General features: G+C 37.6%; 1 protein-coding gene across 1 annotated transcript; it reads left to right on the top strand.

Moving 5' to 3' along the window:
* Positions 1 to 5,085: 5,085 nt before the first annotated feature.
* LOC128087758 (ovalbumin-related protein Y) lies at positions 5,086 to 10,062 on the top strand. Its single transcript, XM_052697636.1, has 7 exons — positions 5,086 to 5,303; positions 5,838 to 5,888; positions 6,239 to 6,367; positions 7,212 to 7,329; positions 7,551 to 7,693; positions 7,775 to 7,930; positions 8,819 to 10,062. Exons 1-7 carry the CDS (start codon positions 5,106 to 5,108, stop codon positions 9,218 to 9,220), a joined length of 1,197 nt encoding a protein of 398 aa, XP_052553596.1. The 5' UTR covers positions 5,086 to 5,105; the 3' UTR covers positions 9,221 to 10,062.
* The last annotated feature ends 427 nt before the right edge of the window (positions 10,063 to 10,489 follow it).

Here is a 10,489-nt window from a genome sequence, read left to right on the forward strand (position 1 = left end):
ACATAAATAAGAACAAAATCTCTAGTTGTGCAAATGTTTTTGTGATAGAATGAGCTGACCTGGACTACATATTCTTTTGGAAAGGATCAGATGTCAAAGAGCCTGTTAGTTTAGGGCCAGGACCACAGTGAAATACCTGGAAAAGCAAATAGCAGTTAAGTCTTAGCTGACCTCTTTCTTGGGACAAGCATTGTCAAAAAAAGGACATGTCACAACAACACATCCTTTTGTGTTTGTGCAGCATTGCACAGCTATGCTGGACAGCATAACAGCATAATCCATCAGCTATCCCAGAAAGCATTTCACCTACAGGAAGGGTTGCCTAATCTTGCTTGACTTCACAACAGATCTAAACTTGATAAGTAGACTACCCAAGAACGCTAATACTCTGATGATTAGCACTGATGACTGACCACGATCCAAATTTTCATTTATTGTGGACTGATTTTTAAATTCTGCAACTCACTTTAGATTAACCATTCATTTGACAGAAAGAATAAGTCCAACAGCAATAGCAGGGATGTGTATTAACTTCTTCTGGAGGAATCTGCTGCCCCTTTTCTATCTCAAAACAAAAATATTCCTCTCAGCGCTGAGTATATTTAACTCAGAGATATTTTGAAAGCCATATAATTACTAACAGCATTAGTGCTCTAAATTCGCTGTTATGACAAAATTGTAGTATCTTTGTAGATCCTGAGCTGTAGGCTGTCTGTGATGACCCAAGCACATGATTCAGGAAAATGGTACACAAATGCCCATGGGGCTCTTCTACAGCAAGCTGTAACATGCTGCTAGAGAGTTTGATAGTAAAAAGATTTAAGGCATGCTTACAAGGTAGAAGTGACACAGTACTACTTGTTGGATAATCCTTTGACTTTTGAGCTGTCAAGTACACAACAATGGACCGCTGCACTGTGTTAAAGACTGAACAGAAAACAGCCTTAAGCAAGAAAGGGAGAAGGGGCAGCAGCCACAGAAACATCTTGCAGTGTGGGGAGTGCTCTAAATTGTGTGATTAAAGATATTCACCATGAACAGACACATTCAGTCAGTTGATATGTCTTTCCACCAGCACAGATATCATCTTCAGCAAAATGGAACTCACAGCAGTCATAATTTAAGTACTGTTCAAGCAAGAGAATAGCTCACTCCCTTCATAACAGATTTGATGTAATTGGCTACCAATATGAGTTAAGGCCAAACGATCCTTACTCAAAAGTATTGCTGTTGCATAGCAATGTCTGTACCAGACTGGACTGGCTTATAGATGGTACCATGTAACATATTAGTTGTACCTAAATGTATCAGACAGACAGAGGTCTTCATTATTAGTATTGCTCTAGGATGTTCAGCTGAACAAGACTAACTATTAGGCAGAAAGGTATTGGCTATTCAGAGGCTTTCCACTTGCACAGAAAACTAGAAGGATTTTCTCCAGAAAGCATAATTTGTTCTAGACAATTTCAGAGGCATTTTGTCTATTGACTTTGGAGTTCTATTTTAAAATCACAGCATACTCAGAGGTCAAAGTAGTTTGTTTGCTGCCCATTCTTTTATTTCAAAGGATTTATGAGATTGCTTTATGCTTGCTATTGTATATTATGACTGTCCTGCAGACCATGAATGTTTCACCTGATGTGACATGAAGTTACTTGTGGGCAATCTGTAAAAATGTTCTTTGAATGTACAAAAGACACATTTTGAAACTCACATGTGACGCTGTGACTTGTTTGAAAAGAGCAACTTGAAACAACATTCTAAATTGTAGCAGTGAGTTTGAATGCTTTCCTTGTAGCTTCTGACTCCAGTCTGAATATCCTAATATCTGAATTTAAAAAGCAACAGAAGTCTCTTCTTTGCTCAATCTCTTTTGCCACAATACATCTTTCTTCAGTTCCATTTTTTTTTTAAATACAAACGCTCTGAATATTGCTTTCAAAATTAATTTGTATTTATACAATATGCTTATTGATAGTTTTCTACTGACAATCTGCACAGACCATGTTGGCACACAAGTTCCCCGAGTCAGACTGCTCTAGTAATGCTAGACTGCTCTACAAAATGCTTTATGTTTTGCAATTCAGGTTTAAGTGGCACCAGGCACAAGAACTAGACAATTACATACAAGTTTTCACTATAGGTGTTCCTATTCATTGCAGTGGAGTTGGACTCAACGGTCTTCAAGAGCCCCTTAACTAAAATGATTCTTCAATTCTGTGAATTTATGAAAAGTTGCAGTAAGTACAGGGTGGGCACAGAGCAGCAAGCAGTCCTGCATGTACTGCATTTTTATATTCTCAGAATGGTGACTGCTAGAGGGATCTGGAGTGTCAGTACTCGTTATGTCAGTACTCGTTATAGAGAAAAGAAAAAAAAAAAGAAAATTAACTTAGAATTCCTTAGAGACATTGTGCATAACTTAATATCACACTTTTTTTTTGCTTTGTTTTCACTATCTATGCCACAGCATTTGCTTCTGTACTCGAATCATACTTAGTACTCAAATTTCAATGAACAGCTTTTATATTTTTGTTTCAGTCTTTTCAGTATGCTCCATCCTTTTCTCCAAGGTGCCACATGATATCCTTCATTTCATTTAGGGATTTCTTTCTTTCTTTCTTTCCCTCTTTCATTCTCTCTTTCTTTACCTTTTCCTTTCTCTCTTACTTCTTTTTGCCTTGCCTTGCCTTGCCTTGCCTTGCCTTGCCTTGCCTTCCCTCTCCTCTCCTCTCCTCTCCTCTCCTCTCCTCTCCTCTCCTCTCCTCTCCTCTCCTCTCCTCTCTCCTCTCCTCTCCTCTCCTCTCCTCTCCTCTCCTCTCCTCTCCTCTCCTCTCCTCTCCTCTCCTCTCCTCTCCTCTCCTCTCCTCTCCTCTCCTCTCCTCTCCCTTCCTCTCTTTCTTTCTTTCTTTCTTTCTTTCTTTCTTTCTTTCTTTCTTTCTTTCTTTCTTTCTTTCTTTCTTTCTTTCTTTCTTTCTTTCTTTCTTTCTTTCTTTCTTCCTTTCTTTCTTCCTTTCTTTCTTTCTTTCTCTTTCTTTCTTTCTTTCTTTCTTTCTTTCTTTCTTTCTTTCTTTCTTTCTTTCTTTCTTTCTTTCTTTCTTTCTTTCTTTCTTTCTTTCTTTCCTTCTTTCTTTCTTTCTTTCTTTCTTTCTTTCTTTCTTTCTTTCTTTCTTTCTTTCTTTCTTTCTTTCTTTCTTTTTCTTCCTTCCTTCTTTCTTTCCTTCTTTCTTTCTTTCTTTCTTTCTTTCTTTCTTTCTTTCTTTCTTTCTTTCTTTCTTTCTTTCTTTCTTTCTTTCTTTCTTTCTTTCTTTCTTTCTTTCTTTCTTTCTTTCTTTCTTTCTTTCTTTCTTTCTTTCTTTCTTTCTTTCTTTCTTTCTTTCTTTCTCTCCCTCTTTCCCTCTTTCCCTCTTTCCCTCTTTCCTTCTTTCTTTCCCTCTTTCTTTCTTTCCCTCTTTCTTTCTTTCCCTCTTTCTTTCTTTCCCTCTTTTTTTTTCTTTTTTCTTTTTTGGTACCTAATGAACCTCAACCAAGTAAAAGTTTGTTTCTGACATTGAGTTCCATCCATCATTTGGTTTGGTAAACACAGAACAGGCAGCCTGGGGCGTGTCATGACATTACACAGGATATATTTCAAGGAGTTCTACAAGGCTGTACCACGTACAGCTGAGAAGCTGTACTCTTATCATCACACGTGAAGCTGATAAGGTAAGCATTTCTTTTGGTTATGATTGATGTTCTAAACCTTTTTTTTTTTTTTTTAATCATCATAAAACTTACAAAAATGTTGATGGAATTTCATGTTTGTGGTTTGTGATCAAAAACAGTTTCAAAACAAACAATTAAAGGATGACTTGTTAAAAAATCTATTCTCACCTTCACATGTGTGTTCTGCATTACTGTACTGTTTCACAGCTTGCCAGGTATGAAGTCAAAGTATTTGTATGAAGTAAAGCTTAGTAAATCACAGATGTGATTCAATTAAGAGAGAGATGGAACACATGAATGTACTGGTTCCACACAATGAAACATTTGGCAGAATATCTTGGATTTACCCTGCACTTGGAAAATTCTGCCCTAGGAAGATTCTCTCTGCTTGTGACAAAATGGGAAGATACGAACAGTATAAACACCTTACTGCTGCACTTGGCTTTACAACACTGTTGTCTATTCTATGTTGTCTTCTTTACTAAAGAGGTTTTTTTTCCTTCACTGTTAGATAAAATGCTATGTGCTGAAACTTCAGGGAAAATTTCACAAGAATGTCAGAAAAAAAGGCAGAAAAAAATGTTTAAATACTGAAGATGTGAAGTATCTGCAAATGAAACAAGACTAAACAATTGCTGTTTTATTAAAAGGTGGATTTTATGAAAAAGGTGCCAATAAAATTAAAGAACAATTTTTGAAAAGTGAGGTATAATTAAGTCAACCCAGAATGGAACACGTACTAGTTAATAGACATTTGTCATAAAGCAGATGAGTTTGGTAAATCATTATCTCTTTCTACCACTGTGCTTCCATTCCCCTAATCTATTTTTAAGAAGAAAGTAATGATGAGGTTTGAGACCTCTGATAAAGTGGTTGGTATAAGAATCCAGCTTCCATTTACATGCAGGTAGAGTAAATCCAGTAAAAACTCGTGGCATTTTTCCACACCTACCGACTTTAAATTGTCAGTAACTGCTGTTTGGATCACAGAGGGCTGATCTATTAACAGGCCTTAAAAGTGATGTTAAAAACTATAGTAAAGAGTCTGGTCTGCAGCCTCAGATGAATGAAGGCTTAGAACAAACCTGTGTATGTTTTCTTTTCTGTACAAGATGAGAAATGATTGTCAATAAGCTTCTTTCAAGGCAAGTCTTCAACACAGTACACATGTACAGAGGATAACTCAAATTTCAAATAAAACAGTCACCAGCCTACACACAACTGGTAGCTATACAGGATTTTGATTGCTCACAAATCCAAGAACATATCTGCCATTTAAATCCACACTTATCTGCCTTTTAAATCCACACTACTGAATTCTACTTACTGAAAATAAGCTGTGCACTGTGTACAAAAGTTCAAGTGCACTGACTTCCTTGCAATACAACTAATATATTTTAATGTTTGCTTTAGACAACACCGATTTCAGAATGGATTCCATCAGTGTAACAAATACAAAATTTTGTTTCGATGTTTTCAACGAGATGAAAGTCCATCATGTCAATGAGAACATCTTGTATTCCCCTCTGAGCATCCTTACAGCCCTGGCCATGGTCTATTTGGGGGCAAGAGGTAACACTGAATCTCAGATGAAGAAGGTGAGTTACTTACACTGGTGTAACGTGGACAGTGGACTCTAGTTCTGCTTGTTATTCCTTCTAAGTAATAACACATTGTCTACTCATGAGGCTCTCACATGTTTTAATTCACCGGATGGATCATAGTCAGGGGATTGTATTATTTTTTTCTAAATTCTGACATCTTCTACATAATCTATTTTTTCTATATTTTTTATTTTTTGTATTAAAAAGATAAAACCCTGGGAAAAAAGGAAGAGAGAGAACATTATTCGCACTGCATAATACACAAATAAGTTAACTTACAGATGCTCACTGAAAAAAATATAATCTAAGAAATAGGGCTATTTCCAATTTCTTTGACATGAAGTATGCACCGGCTGCAAGCTCACTTGCGGCCTTTTAGTTCATCTAATCTAGCATTTGTTGTGGGCTTTTTTTTTTGTTTCTGTTTTTGAGCTAACAGCTCTACTCCAAACATCACATGTAAATTTTAAATGTACAACATTTTTGGTCATGCTTGTGTTTTTTTCTCACTGGCATTTTCTCTTGCAGGCTCTTCATTTTGATAGCATTACAGGAGCTGGAAGCACCACTGACTCTCAGGTAAAGACATAACTTCTCTCCTTTTGTTCCTATGTTCTCCTCAGGACAAAACTAGAACTATTCTGCCTCTGTTCCAAGCAGTTTCAGACTGTCAAAAGTGATGGTAATGCTCTAAAACCAAGCAGATCTGTGGAGGGAGGAAAAGTGGGTCTAACTCATGCTTGTTGAAAGCCAGGGAAACTGACTCAGAGATAGGTTTTTTTATCTGCTTAATGCATCATCATCAACCCAGGTCTGTGGGTAAATTCCACTATGGCCTGTTATTGATGGGGACAGTCCTTTGGGTCTGATTTGGTAGATAAGGAGAAGCTAATCTGATATATCATCTTGTTTCCCTGTCATCACCTCAGTGTGGCTCTTCTGAATACATCCACAATTTGTTCAAGGACTTTCTCTCAGAAATTACCAGGCCAAATGCTACATACTCACTCGAGATTGCTGACAAACTCTACGTTGACAAAACATTTGCAGTTCTTCCGGTGAGTTGAAGTGTGTCTTAACCTTACTGAGATTGCCCACTGGGCTCGCCAGGGACTCAGCACTTCTGTGAGCCACAGTGGGAATTGGTTTGGGCCACAGAATGAGTCCAAACCTTTCTGTGGCTCTCAGGAGGAGGCCAGGCAATAGCATAAGAGCTCTGGAGATACTCAAGACCCATCTGGATGCTTTCCTGTGCAACCTATTGTAGGGAACCCCTGCAGGGGGTTTGAATTGATGATCTACAGAGATCCCTTCCAGCCCCTAAGATTCTGTGACTCTGCAATACATGCCCATGCAGCAATTGCTACAGGGAGCAATCAGAATTGCTGTTCATTCATTAAAAAAAGGTCTTCTAATGAAAAAGGTGATTTGTAAGGGAAGAAAATGACTTGAAAGCGTGAGACTGAAACTGACTAAAATATTTTGTTCATCTTTTTTAAAGCTACACATAAAATATCTCACTTCAAGAAAGTTTTAGTTTTGAAATAAAAAAATAGGAATGTAAGAATACAGAATTCAAAAGAAAAGGTGGGCATGAAGATGAGGAAATGAGTATTGTCTGTCTTCAATAATGTTTGCCCAACAGAAGGTTTTATGGTAAAATGAAGAAACTATTTCAAAATTTTAACTTGGAATCCTGTTTGAAGACAAAAGTGACAAATCTAAATATGTGAAGTGTCCTTGTCCAGCTTTAAGATTCAGTTACAGCAAGAGAACTGTTGGACTTGTTCAAGAGTAGGGATAGAAGTTTCTTTTAACCATCATTCTCCATTTCATTAATTTTGCATTTCACATTCTTCTATTTTAAAGTTCTTAACAGTCAAACAATTCGTCTGCTTACAGGAATACTTAAATTGTGCAAGGAAGTTCTATACAGGAGGAGTGGAAGAAGTTAACTTCAGAACAGCTGCTGAAGAAGCAAGGCAGCTCATAAACTCCTGGGTGGAAAAAGAGACAAATGGTAAGAACTAAAAAATAACTGACATTTATTCCTATCGACCATAATCTATACCCTTGTCTTCCTCTCTTCAAAATGTCTAGAAAAGGCAGACCAAGGAACAGCACTTGATTATTGCCGTGAAAGCAATCTCCCACAGAACTCACCATGCCCTCCATTGCAGACATTCATGCAAACCAGACAGGCTATGCCTAGTCACTCACTGCTTTGCTTCCTTTTCACAGGACAGATCAAAGATTTGCTTGTATCAAGCTCCATTGATTTTGGTACAATGATGGTCTTTATTAACACCGTTTACTTCAAAGGGATATGGAAGACAGCATTTAATACAGAAGACACTCAGGAAATGCCCTTCAGAATGACAAAGGTAGGGACATGGGCACTGCAAGTGGGAAATTTCAAGAAAAATTGCTCCCTGCTCACATTGCCTCATGCTTCTGTTTCGCAGCAAGAAAGCAAACCTGTGCAAATGATGTGTCTGAACAATACCTTTAATGTGGCCACGCTGCCTGCAGAGAAAATGAAGATCCTGGAGCTCCCTTACGCCAGCGGAGAGCTGAGCATGTTGGTGCTGTTGCCTGATGAGGTTTCTGGCCTGGAGCGGGTACGGCCCTGGCGGGGGAAGGCCACTAGTTCTGAGCTGAATGGGAGCTGGCTGCCTTCAGACCTTAGGCTGTCCTCTCACCCCCTGGCTGTGCTGTGCTGCCCAGGCAGGAGAGCACAACAGTGGCCCAGGTGCTTCCAGGTGCTCAGGCAGAGGTTGGCCTCTAAGGAGAGCCTTGGCCTCGATGTTATTAAATAAAGAGCACAGCTAACAAAAAACAAAGGGCTGCTGCAGTCCTGCAGGAGGGGATGTTGGTATATGCAGTTATCTCCATCAGGTACTAGAGACACATATGTTAGCAGGATTTTTTTTTTCCTTTGAAGACATTTCAATTTCCATAGATCAAGTAATGTTCACACACTATTATCAAGTCACAGGGACCAATTATTCTGTTGATGACCATTAATAGATTTTTTTCACAAGAGTCACCCCTACAAATAATTAAATTCAATTTTTTTTTTTTTTTTTTTTTGTAAATACGAGGGATATTTTAAAAGATCTTTTCTCATTGAATTAGAAAAAATAGGAAAAATATAAGAAGTACAGAAAACAAACAGCATTGCTGAAAAGTTAGCTGCAAACATCTGCAAATATCTGCAAATGAGCACAAATTTGATTTGACATCATCAAAACCTGATTTTTCAGAAGGGCATCTGATCTGTTGGAAAAATTTTCAGATGACAAAGTTTTGGAGAACTTCATCAAGACAGATGATATGTAGGCTATAGTCAGGAGGAAGCATAAAGGATAAACAACTAGATTTACGCTTGTGTCACTTCTGTTGTGCACACAAATAAATGAAAAAAATAGTAACAAGTGGTATTAATACACTTGTTATGGCCACTGTGTTCTTGCCTTCTGTATTTCATTCTTTCCCTCTCTTTGCAGATTGAGAAAACAATTAACTTTGAAAAACTCAGAGAGTGGACTAGTACCAATGCAATGGAAAAGAAGAGCATGAAAGTGTACCTGCCCCGCATGAAGATTGAGGAAAAATATAACCTCACATCTATATTAATGGCCTTGGGAATGACTGACCTGTTCAGCCGTTCAGCCAACCTGACTGGCATCTCTTCAGTAGATAACCTGATGATCTCTGATGCTGTCCATGGGGCGTTCATGGAAGTCAATGAAGAGGGCACTGAGGCGGCAGGTGCAACAGGGGCAATTGGAAACATCAAGCATTCCCTTGAGTTAGAAGAGTTCAGGGCTGACCACCCATTCCTCTTCTTGATCAGATTCAACCCAACCAATGTTATTCTATTCTTTGGTAGATATTGGTCTCCCTAAAGAGAGAAAGAGCTTGAAATAATGCTTACCTTCCCCTCAGAAATCAAACCTCTTTACTGTAGTATTGTAACATAATTTCAATGCAATATTTCATCCAAGTGGAAAGCCTTCAATATCTAGGGAGATATTCTTAAAGAAGCATGTGAAATTTCAGATCTTTATGTGCAGGAATTTATTCTCAGCTTACATTCAGGATTCATATCTAAGGTGTATATGTTTCCAATATGCTTGAATAACTTGGGAAACAAGGCCAGTGCTTTGTTTTTTTGTGAAGTCCTGTCATTGTTATTGAGAATGTGGTTTCTCTATAAGAGTTCTCTGAAATGAACACAGCTTTCAGGAAAATCCTGGTCCTTTCCATTGAATTGGCTGGGCAATCATTCTTGGCAATCATCCTTATCATGCCTGGACAATTTGCAGATGAAATTTTTAACTTCAGCAGACCATTTGTCTTATTTGGACTTATTTGTGCTGCAAATACTTTAAGGCTGTGTAACTTTTTTTCTGAGGGAGCATACAGAAAGTCTACCATTTCTCCTTAAATCATCTCCAAACAAAACATCTTCCTGATTGATATTATTTCCCATTTTCATCCCAGTGATATATCACTGATTTTGTGAATGCTAATTAATGGTCTTTCTATTTATTCTAATAAAAGCTTCGCAAACAAAACATGTCATTATCTATTCTGGGTTACTGTACTACACAACCTGAAAAATATGATATAGTGGGTAATAATTATTGACAGAAGTGATTAAGCTGGAAAATGGATTCTATTTTCACAACCAGAATGTACCCATAGATGAGTCACTAAATATTTTAAGACTTTTTTTGTAACTGGGTTTAATCAAGGTTAAACCCTATAGCTCCTATTCTTAAATTGAGCTTCTCACAATACAGCATATCAAATAACAAAATTATTTGAATTTACAACATTTGCAGAGAACTTTTACAGAAATCCTCTAAGGGTCCTCAGTAAATACATCAATGTGATGCACACAAGATAGAACTTTAAAAATATGAGAGAAGTATTAAAAGGCAGACTGCTTCAGCTTTCCCATGCTGACAAGAATCACATGAAGAAATCTTTCCATTGCCTAATGTGACATTCCTCTAGAGACGTTATCTGCTATTTCACAGTCTTTAGAGGAAAAGCTCTTTAGGTTATATTTTATCCAATTATAATGGTTACCGGTGTTAATAACAGAGTTTTTTGCTGGGATACACATGCAGAATTGCAAATTACAGTATTAATACTGAAAAAATACT

This window comes from Tympanuchus pallidicinctus, unplaced genomic scaffold (assembly GCF_026119805.1).
Source record: "Tympanuchus pallidicinctus isolate F22 unplaced genomic scaffold, pur_lepc_1.0 scaffold31, whole genome shotgun sequence".
In the NCBI taxonomy this organism is placed as follows: domain Eukaryota; kingdom Metazoa; phylum Chordata; class Aves; order Galliformes; family Phasianidae; genus Tympanuchus; species Tympanuchus pallidicinctus.